The sequence below is a fragment of the Dromiciops gliroides genome, chromosome 5 (assembly GCF_019393635.1).
Source record: "Dromiciops gliroides isolate mDroGli1 chromosome 5, mDroGli1.pri, whole genome shotgun sequence".
Classification (NCBI taxonomy): Eukaryota; Metazoa; Chordata; class Mammalia; order Microbiotheria; family Microbiotheriidae; genus Dromiciops; species Dromiciops gliroides.
Window position 1 is genome coordinate 90904000 of NC_057865.1, and position 19650 is coordinate 90923649.

General features: G+C 35.5%; 1 protein-coding gene across 2 annotated transcripts in view; it reads left to right on the top strand.

The window, feature by feature from the left end:
- XRCC2 (X-ray repair cross complementing 2) overlaps positions 1–19060 on the top strand; it is a 39693-nt gene extending 20633 nt beyond the window's left edge. For both annotated transcript variants that reach the window (XM_043965255.1, XM_043965256.1), the window contains 2 exons: positions 1765–1846; positions 15643–19060. In XM_043965255.1, the coding sequence (XP_043821190.1) occupies positions 1765–1846; positions 15643–16367 (807 nt within the window). In that variant the 3' untranslated portion in view covers positions 16368–19060. The remainder of the gene's footprint in view (positions 1–1764; positions 1847–15642) is intronic.
- The last annotated feature ends 590 nt before the right edge of the window (positions 19061–19650 follow it).

Below are 19650 nucleotides of genomic sequence, written 5' to 3' on the forward strand. Positions count from 1 at the left end.
GGAGTCCCTGGACCAGCAGATGGAATACTTCTTGGAAAGTCTGAAGCAAAATAAAGGAAATTAAGCCAATTTCCACACAGAAAAACAAGTCAGTATACTACTAGTCCACTTGTACCTCAAGGGGAGATGTAACCCTTTGACACTTTGAATTTGTAGGTCTTCAAATAGCTACTCGACTGTTTCTAGGCCGTACTACAGCATCTCTTGGTCTAAGAGAAGGTTTAAAGCTCTTTTTTGGAGATAGGAAATTTGGCGTAAATGATTAAACAAATTAAGCATCTATGTATGCAGGGCACTGTCCCAGGTTGCTCTAAAGGAACTTCCATTCTAAAAGCCCTCTCAAGTCTGTAATGACCATAAGGGCCCTCACAGGGTTGCAGTGAAGAAAGCACTTTATTTAAGAATACATAAAATTGTTTATACATGTGACCTTTTATGTCATCAACATCAGTTAGAAGAGATCTTCCCCATACAAGAGGTGCCCTTTACTCTGTAGCAGCCCATCATGTAGCAGTGCCCCATTGACTACCTTCCATTACAAAAGCCCAAGTTTCCTATCACCCTTTCTCATCATATTGGGAGATTTTTTTTTTTTAAATCAATGTTTCCTTGTCTGATTAGTTGAGACAGGAAGCTATCGGATGATGGCAGTACAGCAGCCTCTCTCAGTAACAGCCTCAAACTGGTGTCTTAGGGTCACTTTCTCTCACCCCTTTCCCAGCAAGATACTATTTCTTCTTCCCCAAATGAGAACAAGTTTGTTGTGGGGTTTTTTTGTTTGTTTGTTTTTTGGTCACTTGCCTTGAGCACATAAATCCCTAGTTACTGCACTACATGTGATCATACAGAAAAGATGAAACTTGTTTTCTTGTTTAGCTCAGAGGATAATTTTAAAAGATGCTTCCAGAAATGTTTTGAATGATAGAAATTATTGCAATAAGCATATAACCTCTCAAACTAAGTACTTTGAAGTGCAATACTCATTTAGGTTAATATTTGTTTTTAATTTTTATTTACTACCAGCATTTGCTGGCGTGATTTAAAAAATTTCCTTTAATACTCAGTATATGTACATACTCACCTACAGAGTATTGAGTAACCTAATTTTCTTAAATGTTTCACCTGTCTGTGATTTTACTGGTGTGTCCTTACTCCCATTAATGTAGATTGCAACCCCTACAATAGATTTGGTGTGCTTCCTCTCCCCACCCCACCCCCACCCCCCAATCACCATGTGCCCAACCTTCTGGGCAGGTAGTCTCCTAAAACTTGGCCAAGCTTGTCCTCAAAAAGGAGATAGAGAGACCATTACCAGACAGTTACTAAAAATCTTCTCAGCTAATGTAGACACTGATGTTGCCTTTGAAAACCCATTGTTAGCTCTGTTCCATGATGAGACCTTATAATAAAACTTTATTGAAAGTGGGAAATGTTTCACACCTTTAAATATGCATCTGGTTCATAATTAGACTAATCATTAGATTCCTGTTGATTATCTGAGATGAAGAAAGTTCATAATAATCATTTTTCTCCATACTGCTGATCAATTTTTACTGTTAATATTTTGGCATGACAGACAGCCTCCTAAGTTACCTTATCATTTTACCTTCTTTTGGTACGTTTATTATTTGCAGTATTTTATCCCAGTCCAAAGTGTAAAAAAGGGATTTCTAGCAGTCGTTCTTATACTCATAAATGTAACTGTTTAATGGTCATTTTTTATAGCTAATGTGCTTTTTTTCTTTCTTTTTCTTTGTTTGAAAGCTACTTGCTCGACTTGAAGGTAGAAGTTCCCTGAAAGATATAGAACCTCTTTTGTTTGCTGATGAAGGCTCTCCTATCCATGGTAAAATAGTAGTAATAATAATAATAATAATTTTAAAGGGGGGTTGAAGATTAGGGTGCAAAAATCTTTGGAAATGTATCTCATGTTATTTTTGCCCTCATATATGAACAAGCATGTCAAAGTTACATATTTTAAAGCACATAAATATCTAGGAGGTAGCAGGCTAGAAGATAAAAATGAAATACTGAGATAATGATAATAGACCAAATTCTTTATTCTAACCAATGCTTAGCCCTGTCTAGCATTTAATACAGTGTTTCAAACATAGTATACATTTAATTAATACTTGCTGCCTGACTTTTTGTTATTGTTTGGTAGTCTTCCATTATTTGTGGGTAAATATTGTGATTTTTTTTTCTGGGGCATACTTTTTTGTTTGGTTTTTGGTTTTTTTCGAGGCAGTGAGGGTTAAATGACTTGTCAAAGGTCACATAGCTAGTTAGTGTCAAGTGTCTGAGGCCAGATTTGAACTCACGCTCTCCTGAATCCAGGGCTGGTGCTTTATCCACTATGCCACCTAGCTGCCCCACTGGGGCATACTTTTCATTTAAAAAGTAGTACCCTGATAAATAGCTACTTTGACATTTAATATCCTTTATCTAACACCACTTCTTCCTCAAACCAGCTGTTCCTTTGGAATGGGGGTAGGGTGTGTCAGTACTTCATCATTTGTAAGAGAGCTGCGGTCTGACACAGGAAACACTACCACTTACTATTTCCTATTCCAGGGAAAGTCTGTAAGTAACACCTTTGCTTAAGTTGCATTTTTATATTAGTTTAAAAGGCTCATTTGTCTTTAATTGAAGAAAAAAGTCAAGCTAGTTGAATGGATAGAGTAAAATATATACAGTAACACTTCATGAATCTAGGGGTCATTTATTTGGGAGCTTCATATATTTGAAGGAAAGCCAAGTCCTAGACTGCCTTCTTCCCACTTCTCTTCCTGAATTCCTACATAAAAGCCCAATTCAAATATTTTCTTTTTGGGGTGGCTAGGTGGCGCAGTGGATAGAGCACCAGCCCTGGAGTCAGGAGTACCTGAGTTCAAATCCAGCCTCAGACACTTAAAACTTACTAGCTGTGTGACCCTGGGCAAGTCACTTAACCCCAATTGCCTCACTAAAAAAACAAAAAACAAATACTTTCGTTTTCATGAAACTGGTACTACCCACTAATTTCATAAAGCATTGTGCTTGCATTTTGCTTACACCATTTTATGTTGTAGTTGTCTGTATGTCATGCTTTTAGCCATAATGATGCCACAAAGACCGTGCACCAAAGATAATTCATTTACCTTGGAGGAAAGCTAATAAAAACTTCCACTTGAGGCTTATTTACTTGTTTCATAGATTGCTATGGTCAAAGAACTCATCACCAAGTGACCAACTTACTGGTGGTTAGTTCGTACTTCATAATACTGGTTTTTGGAAGGAAAGCAAAACTGTTGCTGGGGACCATAGTCAGAACTTTTCCAGCACTGTAGAACCAGTGAGAGCTGATATCTCATTGGCATGACTCTCCAAAATAGAGTGTCATTTCTCTGCCATGATTAATTTATTCTTGTTTTAGAAATAATTCCAATACTTGACTATCTGGCTACCCAGTTGACAATGTATTAAAAGAGTTGAAAAGAGTGCTGAGAGCTTAGTAGTAAGAGCAGATATGGATAGCCAACCTCTTCCTAGTGAGGGAGGAGACTGAAAAAAAATAGCAAAAGTAGAAACAAGCCCCAAAAGTATAGCATTTGGGGACCATTTAGTGCATTGGAAAACAACTTTTTGTACTTCAGAGATAAGAAACGATCATGTTATAATATAGTTCAATAATTGATGTCTGTTATGATGTCCCTGAATCATCAAGAAAACATTAGGTTCTGTTTTATAAGGCAACAAACTATATAATGCATTTTAGGAAGATTTCCACCATAGAATTTAGAACTAGAAGGAACCTTACAAATTAGCTGAGGCTGGATTTGAACTCAGGTCCTCCTGAATCCAGGGCCAGTGCTTTATCCACTGCACCACCTAGCTGCCCCCCAACCTCTTTATTTTCAAAAGGGTTAGACTAGGTTTTTTTTGTTTTTTATTTATTTTTTTGCGGGGCAATAGGGGGTTAAGTGACTTGCCCATGGTCACACAGCTAGTAAGTGTCAAGTGTCTGAGGCTGGATTTGAACTCAGATACTCCTGAATCTAGGGCCAGTGCTTTATCCACTGCGCCACCTAGCTGCCCCTAGTTATTATTATTTTTTTATTTTTATTTTTTTTAGTGAGGCAATTAAGGTTAAGTGACTTGCCCAGAGTCACACAGCTAGTATGTGTTAAGTGTCTGAGGCCGGATTTGAACTCAGGTACTCCTGACTCCAGGGCTGGTGCTCTATCCACTGCGCCACCTAGCTGCCCCTAGTAGCAACTTTTTTTAAAAAAGATGTTCAATTCAATAAGCATTCACATGCTATGTATTCTTTTATAATATCCTTATGATATAAAGACTCAAATTTTTTTGTCATAAACCCCCTTTTCAGAATGCTTTTAAATGCATAAAATAAAATAATGTAGAATCACAAAGCAAACCAATTATACTGAAATACAGTTATCAAAATATTAACAAAACAAATTTACAAACTCAAGGCTAGGAACCTTTCCTAAAACATATGCACAGGCCTAATCTCTGAGGGAGGCAGGAAGGAAGCAAATCATGAAAAGTATAAAAAATGCAGAAGACAATACTTACGTATAAAAAGCTTATAATCTAGAGAATAGGATAAAACCATTCCATAAAAAATACAAATACAAATAATTATAATACAAAGTGATACATGGTAAGTATGGAAGAAAGAGATATAATTGGAGTAAAGTGCTATGTGAGGTCCAAGAGAGAAAAGGACTCAAATCAATAGCACCCAGCTGTTTTTATTCATACTATTTCTGTACTTCTTGAATAAAACCTGATGCATGAGGAGTCAGGAAAGTACATACAGTAATACCTTAAATGGTATTACTAGAGAATTAATTTTCCTGATAATTGAACTCTGTCCCCTAAAAAAATAATATTGAGGGTGGGAATTAGGGAAGGCTTTTTTTTTAATCATAAAAGTATTTTATTATTTTCTAGTTACATGTAGAGGTAGTTTTCAATATTTGTTTTCATAAGATTTCTAGTTTCAAATTTTTCTCCCTCTTCTCCTTCCCCCCCTCCCCAAGACAATAAGCAATATGATATAGGTTATATATATATATATATATATATATATATATAAAATCACATTAAATATATTTCTACATTAGTCATGCTATGAAAAAAGAATTAGAGCAAAAGGGAAAATCTCAAAAAAGAAAAAAAAATAGAAATAGTATGGTTCACTCTGCATCTAGATGCCACAGTTCTTTTTTTCTGCATTTGTAGAGCATATTCCATCATGAATCCTTTAGAACTATCTTGGACCATTGTATTGCTGAGAAGAGTCAAGTTATCACAGTTGATCAACACACACTGTTGTTGATACTGTGTACAATGTTCTCCTGGTTCTGCTTATCTCACTCAGCATCAGTTCATGCAAGTCCTTCCAAGTTTCTCTGAACTCCTGCTCATCGTTTCTTACAGCACAATAGTATTCCCCTGCATTCATAAACCACAACTTGTTCATCCATTCCCCAATTGATGGGTATCCCCTCAATTTCTAATTCCTTGCCACCACAAAAAGAGCAGCTATAAATCTTTTTGTACATGTGGGTCCTTTTCCCTTTTTTATGATCTCTTTGGGAAAAAGACCTAATAGTGGTATTTCTGAGTCAAAGGGTATTCAATTAGGGAAGGCTTCTTCAAAGAGATAGCATTTGAATTAGATTGTAATGTAGGAATACAGGGGAGGGTATCTAGGCTTGGAGAACAGAATGAGCAAATTCACACATACAGGAAAATACTAAGTGTTAGAGGTAAGGGATGATCAGTGGGCCAGTTTAGCTGAAATGCAAATGTGATGGACAGAAGTAGTAAGAGATAAAAATGGAAAGGTAGAATGGTATTATATTGCAGGTAGCTTTAAATGCCAGAATTAGGTGTTTGAACTGGATGGATGCATGCATGGATGGATGGATGGATGGATGGATACATAGAATAGATAGAAAGAATAGATAGATAATAGACTTTTAACAAAACCACTGAACTGAACAAACAACTCAAAAAACATTGATTAAGCATCTGCTTTGTGCAAGGCAATGCTCTAGGAATTGGAAGTCAAAAGACTAAAACAAAATAGTCTATTCTATCAAATATTAATGTTAAAAGGGTTTTATCATTTGAAGCTGGAGTACTTTTGATAGAATGAATGTTCATGAGTGCAATTAATTATCCCGTGTAACAGTACCTGAAAAGCATTTATACATAAATCTCTATTAAAAAGTACTCTTAGAGGCAGCTAGGTGGTGCAGTGGGTAAAGCACTGGCCCTGGATTCAGGAGTACCTGAGTTCAAATCCGGCCTCAGACACTTGACACTTACTAGCTGTGTGACCCTGAGCAAGTCACTTAACCCCCATTGCCCCATCAGAAAAACAAAAACAAAAAGTACTCTTGCCATGTGAATTCAGAATTGAGATGATAATGTCAGTTTAGATAATAAATCATGGAACTTTCGAGACATGAGACCTTAGAGGTTATGTAGTATAATCCCCTAATTTTGCAGAAAGGAAACTGAGGCTCAGAGAAGTTAAGCAAGGTGACTAAATGTGTATTGTTTACTATTCAATGATTTTCCACGAAAAAGAGGAAAAGAAGTAACATAATACAGTGACTGGAGAGGAAGTCCCTGAAATCTAGAATACCTCAATTCAAGTCCTTCTCTGACTTCTATTAACTGTGTCACCATGGCCAGACTTGGCCATGGTCACACAGCTAGTAAGTGTCAAGTGTCTGAGGCTGGATTTGAACTCAGATACTCCTCTAAGTGCCCCACGAAACTGAAACTATAAGTTAGATGCAAATTGGAGATCTACACTTGGAGAGCAAATTTACACACTAGAAGTTCTCTACACTATTGAAATCACAGATCTAAACTACGGGGGAAAGGATATTTTTAAAAATTTTAATAAATATTTTTGTTTAAAGTTTTGAGTTCCAAATTCCATCCCTCCCTCCCTTCCCTGCTCAGAAGCAGCAAACAATCAGATATAGGCTATACATGGGCAATTATGCAAAACATTGCAATATTAGTCATTTTGTATAAGAAGACTCAAATAAGAAAAAAATGAAAGAAAGTGAAAAACAGCTTACTTCAGTCTGTGTTCAGTCAATGTCAGTTCTCTCTTTGGAGTTGAATAAAATACTACATCGTTAGTCCTTTGGGATTGTCTTGGATCATTATATTGCCGGGAATAGTTAAGTCATCACAGTTCTTCAACAATATTGCTTTCACTGTGTACAACATTCTCACTTCATTATACATTGGTTCATATAAATCTTTCTAGGCCTTTCTGAAATCATCCTGCTTGTCATTTCTTATAGCACAATAATATTCCTTTTCAATCATATACCTTTGTTTAGTCATTCCCCAATTGATGGGCATCCCTTTCATTTCTAATTCTTAGCCACCACAAAAAGTTGCTATAAATATTTTTGTACAAATAGGTCTTTTTCTCTTTTTGAGGATGCGTTTGGGATCTAAACCTAGCAGTGGTATTGCTGGATCAAAGGGTATGCACAGTGGAAAGGATATTTTTAATATCTTATTCTCATATGGCATCACCTTACATATTTAGGTATATCATTTGCCTGAATTTGGTTTTGGTCATTGACTGATGTTCGTAAGGAGCTGTATAGAAGGTTGCTTTGTAAAGTTCCCCATTTGAAGTGATATGTGTATTATGTTTGAGTATATGAAGAGATTATTTATGTAAATGTAAGAAATGTGGTTTTAAATTTTTAGTTAAGGGCATACATGTTCTAATAATACTTCTCCTATGGAAATGTTTAACTTACTCTGGATTATTATTCTTTATTTTGCTTTGTTCTTTATATAAATTTTTTTCTTTTTAATTTTCTTGAAAGTCTTATAAGGAATATTTTGTTTTGATGTATTATTCAAAGGATTACATTTTTGCTAATTATTGATCTTTTATATATAATTGAACTGAAAATATTAAATATTAAGACTGAAAAATAAAAATCAGTTATCTTAAATTCATCATGATGTTTAATTTTATTTGCATGTAGGATTTGGCTTTTTTATATGAATATTTATGTGGTAAATGTTTTTTATTTGGTGGTGATCTCATTGTTGTGGGTGTCCCTCACCATACATAGTGCAGCTCCTGAATCTTGTCTGTCTACGGGCTTCCATAGAACATATAGTCAGTGTTCTAGATACCTTCTTGTCCCTCTTTTAGGATCTCAAAAGTACTATTGTAGCAATCAGGTTGTCCATCTTTTGCATCTTTTTCTCATTATATGACCAGATCATCTCCTTTTCTGGTGATATATCTCCTTGAGTATAATTGATTTTGTTTTTAGTGAAATTGGAAATACAAGTTGAAGTTCATGCTAATGGATTATGATATTAAAATTGCTACATCTTTAATCTAATTTTTTTTATAGAAACCAGTGTCCATCGTACTCATTACCTCCCTGGTGCCTTTGCTCTTGCAGTGCAGTCCCACCTGCCTAGGATGCTTTCCTCTAGCCACTTACTATCCAAATTCTGCTAGTCTTTCAAGATCCAACTACCTTCCATGATTTGCTTCCAACTTACCTCTCTAGTTTTATTTGATAATATTCTTCTTCATTCATTCTATGTTCTAAGCAAATTCCCTGCATTCAATATTCCTTAGCTTATCTTTGTGTATTCACATATACCATTAGTCCTGCCTGAATTGTATACCCTCCTCATTTTTTGCCTTTCAGAACCTTCCTTCAAGGCTCAGCGTAAGTTCTTTCTCTGTGAAGCCATCCTTGACCCACCTCCCTGAAGAAAGTAGAGGGAACCCCTTATTTTTATTTTTGTATTCTTAGGACCTTACACCTTGGTATTTGATTATATTCAGTTTAGCAATTTATTGGAAACTTGTATTCTTCTTTATACTTCTGATTGTTTTATGTACTTCAGTATTGTCTCCTCAACTAGATGACAAAGTACTTAAAGTCATGAGCCAGATCATACCTTTATATATGTCATAAAACTTAGCCTTAATTTTATATGAATACTAGGCAAATACTTGTTTAACTTAATTGAAAAGGGGTAGTGTAGTTGCAAACAAAACTAATTGAGAAGTATTCTGTTGAAGATAATGTTTAGCAGTTTTGAAACTATAGATCTAAAAAAGGATATATAGGGGCAGCTAGGTGGCGCAGTGGATAGAGCACTGGCCCTGGATTCAGGAGTACCTGAGTTCAAATTCGGCTTCAGACACCTGACACTTAGTAGCTATGTGACCCTGGGCAAGTCACTTAACCCCAATTGCCTCGCCAAAAAAGAAAAAATAAAAAGGATATATATAGATACTCCTCAATTTTTAAAACACCCAGTTCATGTATGGACTGTATAAATGAATGGCCTGGTGAGTTCTATTTTTCCCGTGATCCCAGACATTGAAAGGAATTAGTAACTTTAACCATAGAGTTTTACTGGGGAGAAGATAAATAACATGTTCACAGTGCCTTCCCACTATGGACTGAGAAAGCAATATGGCATGAAAGAAAGAACATTAAATTTGGAATCAGAAAAGATCTAGTTTTGATTCCAGGCTTAGACACTTACTAGCTGTAGGACAATGGGCAAAGATTCAAAGAGCCATTTACTTATTAGAGGGGGAAGAGAGAAACTCCCCATTCCCACCCTTTGTTTACACACAGTAGTCACCCTTAACAAATGTGTTTCAATCTGGACTGCCTCAAACTCTCAGACCACATCATCTGATTCCAGGCTTAGCTATTTAAAGGCCTCCAGGAGTTTGGCCAGGTTTCATAATTACTTCAATTCAGTGGAAAAAGATGTTCACATTTCTGTGAAAAGACAGCAAGGATGTTAACATTTTAAAACATTAACTCCTTATTATCTGTGATTACATCAGCTGATGGAGGGAGCTGAAATAATTTAGGCTAACAGCAACTACCCTTCTATATAGAGAAGCATGGAAAGACTTATTGTATGTGAACTTAAAGTGAAGTAAGAAGAATTGGGAAAATAATATGCATAGTGATGACAACATAAAAAGAAAGAACGGCAACAATTGAAACTGCACACTGACCTTTTTTGAGGTAACAAAGAACTAGAAACAAAGTAGATGCCTATTGATTATGGAATGATTAAACAAATTATGGTACATGAATTTAATGGAATATTATGTGCTGTAAGAAATGACAAATATGATGAATACAGAGAAGCATAGAAGACTTAAGGAACTAATCCAGAATGAGGTAAGCAGAGCCCAGAAAACTATATACAGAATGTCTACAATTTAAATGCAAAGAATAGTAACTACAAATTAGTTGAAAAATGAATGTTTTAGAATTACTAAGAACTAGCATCACTCCCTCCCCCCCAAAAAAAGGTGTAAAAGTACCTATTCCAACTGCTTTGCAGAGGTGGAAGGTGGATGGGTATGGAACATTGCCTATATTTTCAGACTTTTTCAGTGTATTGATTGGTTTCAATGTATTGATTTTCCCCCTCTTTTTCTTTTCTTTCTATCTTTCTTTTTTGGGGGGGGGGAGGGAGGGGGGCAATGAGGGTTAATTGACTTGCCCAGGGTTACACAGCTAGTAAGTGTCAAGTATCTGAGGTCGGATTTGAACTCAGGTCCTCCTGAATCTAGGGCAGGTGCTTTATGCATTGTGCCACCTAGCTGCCCCACCTTTTTCTTTAAAAAAAATTCTTCGTTATATGAAATAGCTCTTTAGAAAGGAGGCAGAAAATTACTGCCAAGAGAAATTTAAGCAATGTAAAAACAAAAGATATCAACAAAAGTTTATTTTAAAAGATACTGTGAAATTTAAATGATCAAACTTTACCCCAAAGAAAAAGTATAAGAAGATACCTCCCTCCCTTCTTTATAGAAATAGTTTCTGGTTGTGGAATATGATAGGTAATATCAGAATTTTTCAATATGTTGGTTAGTTTTGCTAAACTGTTCTCTTTGTTATCATTTATTATTAAGGATGGTTCTTTAGGAGGGAGAAAGAGGTTTGAAAATATGACTGATATAAAAACAAGTTACCCATAAAAAATTTTTTTAAAGAAAGTATACTTTGAAATTTCTTAATGTTTTACATTTGATGAAGTGTTTTAAGACGTGTAAGGCAAATGTGTGATTACATGTTCTTATTGACTTCCATTATATTTGTAACTAATAATTAATACATAATAAAGATATAATATTAACTTTAATACAGATTTACACTTAAACATTTGAGAAGTCTAAAAATGTTAATGACAAGTATGTAATTATTTATAATTGATAAGTATTTGCATAAATGGGAATAATATTTGATATAATCTCACTTTGTAGGATTCTTCACAGCAATTTTCATACTCAAATTTACTTAGTTAAGCCTCTATTTGGAAAGGGATTCTTTTACTTCATATTTTCTACTAAAATGTTTTAAAGTTGTTTCTAAATTAGCTCTTTGTCAATCATTCCTCTTATAATTTATGTAAATTTTTTGGACAAAAACGCCGCATTAGGATCTTGAAGTAAACCCCACATGGAAATAGCTATTTTCGTATTTGCATTGCTTCTGTATTCCAGATTTACTTTTCAGACTCAGTTTATGGATGTTTGTTTCATCTTAAGAGTCTTGGTTTTTAAAGCTTTTAAAACTTTTCTATTTTCCTATTTCTTCATACTTCCCAATTGTATACAATTATTAAAAATAGGAGCGGATATAAAATCTATATGAATTTTTAAAAAACAGAGAACTAATAATGTAAATGAACACTGATTATTTTAAACACAGTATTTAGATAAACACTTGATTTCTTTTTCTTTATAGTATTGGTTTTCCGACCAATAAGAAAACAGCTTTTTATTCATGTTTAATTTTAACCAATCCCCAGTGGTTATCCACATCATTTTTTTTTTTTAATTTTGTGGGGCAATGAGGGTTAAGTGATTTGCCCAGGGTCACACAGCTAGAAAGTGTCAAGTGTCTGAGACTGGACTTGAACTCGGGTCTGCCTGAATCCAGGGCCAATGCTTTCTCCACTGTGCCACCTAGCTGCCCCCTATCCACCTCATTTTAATATATACATCATGTGAGAAGCTTGAAGACATCAGAGTGGATAGGTTTGCCTTGGGTGCTTATTCCCCATTACAACTTTTTTTTTCTGCAGGACCCCTTGGACTTTCTATAGTACGTAATTTGAGAAACAGCTCCAATTGTTAATGTTAAACAGTTTAGGTTTACACTATTTCTCTCAGTTATGTTTGTATAATTGAAAGGGGGGGGCTTGTTACATGCCTTCTAACTCTAAAATTCTTTTGTTTTTATAGTTCTTTGAGTGAACTATATACTCTTTTTTTGGGGGGGGGGTGAGGCAATTGGGGTTAAGTGACTTGCCTAGGGTCACCAGCTAGTTAAGTGTTAAGTGTCTGAGACAGGATTTGAACTCAGGTCCTCCTGACTCCAGGGCCCATGCTTTATCCACTGTGCCACCTAGCTGCCCCGAACTATATACTCTTGACTGTGTGGTCAAAAGAAGTTTCTTGATAAAAACAATACAGAGATTGTATAGAGTTGTAGTTTACCAGTGATTCAGGTAAATACCACCTACTTGAGCAAAATCTCTGACTCTTCTTTTGTTGTAACTGTTGTTTCCACAGTGTATCAGTAGGTCAGAGTTGTACTGAAATACTGTGAAGCTGTGCTTTATTTGAAGGATCATAGGTCTGCAACATATAAGACAGTTTCTGATTAGGCAAATATTACTATTTAAATAGGATTTGGCTTTTTTAGGATAGTCAGCATAAGAAAAAGTAGGGAAGTTGATAAATAACTTGTATAAGATGATTCCTTATAGGTGACATGGTAGACAGAGCTCTGGACCCAGAGTCAGGAATACCTGAGTTCAAATCCAGGCTCAGACAAATACTAGCTGTGTGACCGAGGGCAAGTCATGTAACTTCTGTCTGCCTCAGTTTCTTCTGCTGTAAAATAAGAATAATGACAGCATCACAAATGCCTTCCTGGGCAGTTGTGAGGATCAAATGAGATAACAATTGGTAAAGTTCTTAGCATACTGACTGCCTAGCACATAGAGGGTACTTAATAAATGCTTGTTCTCTTCTGTCCACATAGAGCATTAGCCAGCCACATTTGTCAGTAGACAATTCAGATGAACAAAAAATTGTAAACCTCTTTTCTGGTTTTAATATTAATTTACATTTCACCTGAAATTTTCCTTACAAAAATTATTTTGCATCTTCAGGGCATAGTAAAACACCATTAGAAAACATCAAGTGAAGGGCAGCTAGATGGCGCAGTGGATAAAGCACCGGCCCTGGATTCAGGAGGACCTGAGTTCAAATCCGGCCTCAGACACTTGACACCTACTAGCTGTGTGACCCTGGGCAAGTCACTTAACCCCCATTGTCCCACAAAACAAACAAACAAAAAGAATGATGATACCAAAGGGAAATTAGAAAAGGAAGGAATAGTTTACTTGTCAGATCTATGGAGAGAGGAAGAATTTATGACCAAAGATGAGATAGAGAACATGATGAAATGCAAAATGGATCATTTTGATTACATTAAATTAAAAAGGGGTTGCACAAACAAAATCAATGCAACCAAGATAAGAAGGAAAGCAGAAAGCTAGCTAGGGAACAATTTTTATAGCCAGTGTTTCTGATAAAGGCCTCTTTTCTCAAATATATAGAGAACTGAATCAAATTTATAAGAATACAAGTCGTTCTCCAATTGAGAAATGATCAAAGAATATGAACAGGCAGTTTTCAGATGAAGAAATTAATGCTATCTATAGCCATATAAAAAAAATATTCTCAATCACTACTACTTAGAAAAATGCAAATTAAAGCTACTCTCAGGTACCACCTCACACCTACCCAATTGACTAATATGACAAAAAAGGAAAATGATAAATGTTGGAAATATGGGAAAATTAAAACACTTTTGTACTGTTGGTGGAGTTGTGAACTGATCTAACCATTCTGGAGAACAATTTGGAACCATGCCCAAAAGGCTATAAAACTGTGCATACTTTTTTTTTTTAAAGTGAGGCATTTGGGGTTCGGTGACTTGCCCAGGGTCACACAGCTAGTAAGTGTTAATTGTCTGAGGCCATATTTGAACTCAGGTACTCCTGATTCCAGGGCAGGGGCTCTATCCACTGCGCCGCCTAGCTGCCCCAAAACTGTGCATACTTTTGACCCAGTGATACCACTACTAGGTCTGTAACCTAAAGAGATCATTTAAAAAAGGAGAAAGGACCCACATATACAAAAGTATTTATAGCTGCTCTTTTTGTGGTGGCAAATAATTGGAAATTGAGGAATGGCTAAACAAGTTGTGGTATAGGAATGTAATGGAATACTATTGTGCTTTGAGAAATGATGAGCAGGTGGATTTCAGAAAAACCTGGAAAGAATTACATGAATTGATGCTGAGTGAAATGAGCAGAACCAAGAGAACATTGTACACAGTATCAGCAATATTGTGTGATGATCAACTGTGATAGACTTAGCCCTTCTCAGCAATACAATGATCTAGGACAGTGCCAAAAGACTCATGATGGAAAATGCTCTCCACATCCAGAGAAAGGAACTGTTGAGTCAGAATGCAGTCTGAAGCATACTATTTTCTTTTCTTTCTTTCTTTTTTTTTTTTAGTGAGGCAATTGGGGTTAAGTGACTTGCCCAGGGTCACACAGCTAGTAAGTGTTAAGTGTCTGAGGCTGGATTTGAACTCAGGTACTCCTGACTCCAGGGCTGGCGCTCTATCTACTGCGCCACCTAGCTGCCCCTGAAGCATACTATTTTCACTTTTGTTGTTGTTGTTGTTTCTTTTTTGTTTTTTTCCTTTTGTTTTGATTCTTCTCTCACAACATGACTAATGTGGAAATACATTAATATGATTGTAATATATAACCATATCAGATTGCTTGCTGACTTTGGAATGGGGGAGGGAGAAGAGGGTGGGAGAAAAACTTGGAACTCAAAATCTTACAAAAATGAATGTTGGGGGCAGCTAGATGGCGCAGTGGTTAAAGCGCTGGCCCTGGATTCTGGAGTACCTGAGTTCAGATCCAGCCTCAGACACTTGACACATGCTAGTTGTGTGACCCTGGGCAAGTCACTTAACCCCTACTGCCTGCAAAAAAAAAAAAAATGAATGTTGAAAACTGTCTTCACATGTAATTGGAAAAAAATACTATTAAAAAAAAAAGATGGCTCCCTTTCAAAAGGACTGCAGGAGGCTTAGGAAGAAAGAGCAAAATTAAGAGTCAATACAGACTTTAAATAAATTGAATGGTGTTTCCAATAAAGAATTTAAAAATAGAATTGGCTAAGGAAAAACTGGAATACTTCTAATCTGCTCTAGGATAATTGATAGCTGACTTTCCATAATAAAGTAAAATATATTTAGTTATTTTATTCCTTTTTTAATGCCTGATAAATTTCACTTATAATTTTGACAAAATAGGGGTTGGGGGGTTCCACATGGTCTAAGGAGCCTTCGTCTTAAAAAAAAATAGGCAAAAAAAATATTTTAACCATTGTTTGAATTTTGTCATCAACTGCAGCTCTGACTACTGTTTTCCAATTAGCATTCCTTCATTTTTTTACAGGTGACATACTAGAATTCCATGGTCCAGAAGGAACAGGAAAAACAGAAATGCTCTATCATCTGACTGCAAGATGTATCCTTCCAAAATCAGAAGGTGGATTAGAAGTTGAAGTCTTATTTATTGACACAGACTACCACTTTGATATGCTTCGACTAGTTACAATTCTTGAACATAGACTGTCCCAAAGCACAGAAGACATAATAAAACACTGTCTTGGAAGATTTTTTCTTGTGAATTGCAGCAGCAGTAACCAGTTACTTATCACCCTTTACTCACTGGAAACTATGTTTTGTAGCCACCCATCCCTCTGCCTTTTCATTTTAGATAGTTTATCAGCCTTCTATTGGATAGACCGGGTCAATGGAGGAGAAAGCCTTAACTTGCAAGAGGTTACTCTGAAGAAATGTTCTAAGTTCATGGAGAAACTTGTAAAAGAATATCACTTGGTTCTCTTTGCAACAACACAAACTATAATGCAAAAAAGTTCAAATTCAACAGAAAGATCATCTTCCTTAAAACTTTCTTGTGAAGAAGTAGACATAGATTATAGACCCTATCTTTGTAAGTCATGGCAACAAATGGTAAACCATAGAATATTTTTTTCCAGACATGATAATTCTGAAAGTAGCAACCAAATGTTTTCAATAGTGTCATGTCATCTAAAAAGCAACAATCTAATAAAGCGTTTATTTAGTATTAGAGAAAGTGGGGTTCATTTTTGTTAATCTATATCAGAAATACCCTACATCAAGTGTTGAGTTTTCAAGGTGTCTAAAAATTTCTTTCCCTTGATGATAATGCTTTGATGATATATCAGCATTTCTGAATTTTAAAGACTAAAAAGGTTAAGATAGGGGCAGCTAGGTGGCGCAGTGGATAGAGCACTGGCCCTGGAGTCAGGAGGACCTGGGTTCAGATCTGGCCTCAGACACTTGACACTTACTAGCTGTGTGACCCTGGGCATGTCACTTAACCCCAATTGCCTCACCAAAAAAAAAAAAAAAAAAGGTTAACATATCAATATTTCCTATATAAATTACAGTGTTTCTTAAATAAGAATGATGAGTTTCAGGTGTAAGGAAATACATTTTCTGTTCTTAGGTCATCATGAGCTAAATAATTTAATATCATTGCTTTGATTTTGAATAAAACCTATGCAAAAGATAAGTATATTTCAGTTTAAATAAAAGAGGATTTTATAAATTTGTTTCGTATCTTTGGATGCTTAAGTGATCATAATCTTAAACTCAGTTGCAATCCTAATTTTTTAAGAAAAGTGTAAATATAAAACATTGAAATGAAACCATTTGTATTTATGTACATTTAAATAGCATTGTTATGTAAAGGCTGAAATTAATCAGCTACCTACTTGCTTTGTGTTGCTTAGAATACCATACAGATAAAGGGATGCTTAAAATACATATAGATAAAGTAGGTGCTTAATTGGCAGAGTACATAAGTGGAGCATAGATTCAGGTCCATGCCATACTGTGTAATTTCTTTTTTAACTACATATACTATAACAGTAGTTATAAAATTTACCACATATGACATTTACTTTTGAAGTTGTTACTGCTGTCTGTAGGTTAACAATAAGTACAGCTTTTGGCCTAATTCTAAAATAATATATACTACTGGTGGGGGCAGCTATGTGGCGCAGTGGATAAAGCACCAGCCTTGGATTCAGGAGGACCTGAGTTCAAATGTGACCTCAGACCCTTGACACTTACCAGCTGTGTGACCCTGGGCAAGACACTTAACCCTCATTGCCCTGCATGGTGGGGGGGAGGGAATTTTTATATAGATACACACACATAACTTGTGTTTCCTACAATCTATAGACTAACCAGACTAGCCTGAACTCTGGTGCTCTTTTTGGGTAACTGAACTGCTTATTTTGGTCTATGTGTGATAAGTAGGGTGAGAATTGTGAATTGGAACAGACCTGGACCATCCCTTAGCAATAAGATCAGACCCAGAGGCTTTGTTTTACCTTTAGCTTTTGTACTATTATAATATTGATGCAAAAAAAGTTTTTATGTTGTCAAAGCCTTATGCCCATTCTTTTCTCCACAGTGAGCAAGTTAGACATCTAATAGGGGTGCAGGAAAGCTTCACTATTAGGAAAGCAACTAGTATAAACATATTTAAAAGCCACTTATTTATGTCAATACATACAAGAAAAATCCCTTGACAAAATATAGCAGTTATATATGTTAACCCTAAAAAACATTGGCATATAGGGGCATGTCTTTAACAGATGTATATATCTAAAAGCAAGAGCCAGTATGTGCAAAAGTTAAATACAAGAATCTTGAAATGAGTACAAGGGCAAATAAGGTGGTTGGGTTTTTTCCTTTAATAAATTTATTATTTATTTTTAGTATTCTTTTTAACTTTGGCATTCCAAATTCTCTCTCCACATCTCTCCCACCCACTATGAAAGCAAGCAAATGGTATCAAGTATACAGGTGAAATCATGCAAACATTTCCATACTAGCCATACCACAAAAAAAAAAAAGTGGGAAAATTTTTTTCAATTTGCACTCAGAGTTCATCAGTTTTCTCTCTGGAGGTAGATGGAATTTTTTCATTGTGAGTTCTTTGGAATTGTCTTGGATCATTGTATTGCTCAGAGTAACCAAGTCTTTTACAGTTGATCATTGCAACATTGCTGTTACTATGCATAATGATCTCTTACCACTGTTGTAGCCACCTCCAAGGCCTACTGCTGGTGCTGCCAAGCTAGTGCCCACCCTGGGGTCACAGACCTCTCCCGATAACCCCTCCTTTGTTGTCTTAGCCAGGAAAAATATCTCATTCTGATCTCTTGTTGGATCTGCTACTCCAAAATTTCATTTGACGAGTTATTTTTAAATTGTTTGGAGGGGAATGTTGGGAGAATTCAGCTGAATTGCTTTTTGTATTCTACCTATAAAGTTGTTTATTGATATAGTTCTTGAATAGATAGCTATAGTAGTAGCAGGACAGGAGAGAGAAATGAAAAGCATAAACACTGGTTAAAAACAAAACAAACCTATAAGACAATATTATGGTTTTCTTAAGAAACTCCAGAGCATCAGCAAAGAAACTAATTGAGACAATAGTCTCACTAAAGTAACAGGCTATGAAATCACAAGAATCATCATTTCTGCATAGCACTAATGAAACCCACTAGAAGGACATCATCCAAAATATCTACAAAATGCATGAGTTAACCTAAACTAATATTGCACGTTGAAGACATAAATACAATTACAAAACATTTTGTGTAAATAAATGAAAAACAACTGGGGGAAATTTCATGGTTCATTTAGGTGTGCTAATGACTACACTATATAAATTAATTTACAAATTTTGTGCTAACTAAATTCGTTTTTAAAAACCTATTTGTAAGATTAAAAGTGCTAGAATTTTTTTTTTTTAGTGAGGCAATTGGGGTTAAGTGACTTGCCCAGGGTCACACAGCTAGTAAGTGTGTTAAGTGTCTGAGGCCGGATTTGAACTCAGGTACTCCTGACTCCAGGGCCGGTACTCTATCCACTGCGCCACCTAGCTGCCCAAAGTGCTAGAATTTTAAGAGTTAATGGGAAAAAGAGAAATGAAACATGTATACCATTACAAAATTTCAAATTATTTAAAATAAATAATCATTCAAAGTAGAGTATGAGTAGAGTTAAGGTTTAAAAATAGTTTAAAAAGTTTAACAATAGAATAGATCAGTAGGACAGACTAGATAAGCAAAATTCAAGGCCTCACACTGGTGTTCAGTAAACCTGAGAAAAAAAACAAGAGAATAATTGTTCAACAAAAACTGGTGGGAAATTGAAAAGCAATTTGTAGAAAGTAAATTTAGATCAGCATCTTATACCATGTAGCACAATGTATGCCAAATGTGCACAAGCCTAAAATTTTAAAGAAAAAATAATCAAAGGATTTGGAGGAAAATGGAAGGCGGAGGTTATTTTTACAACTGTGGTTAAGGGGATAATTCAAAACCAGTTTAGT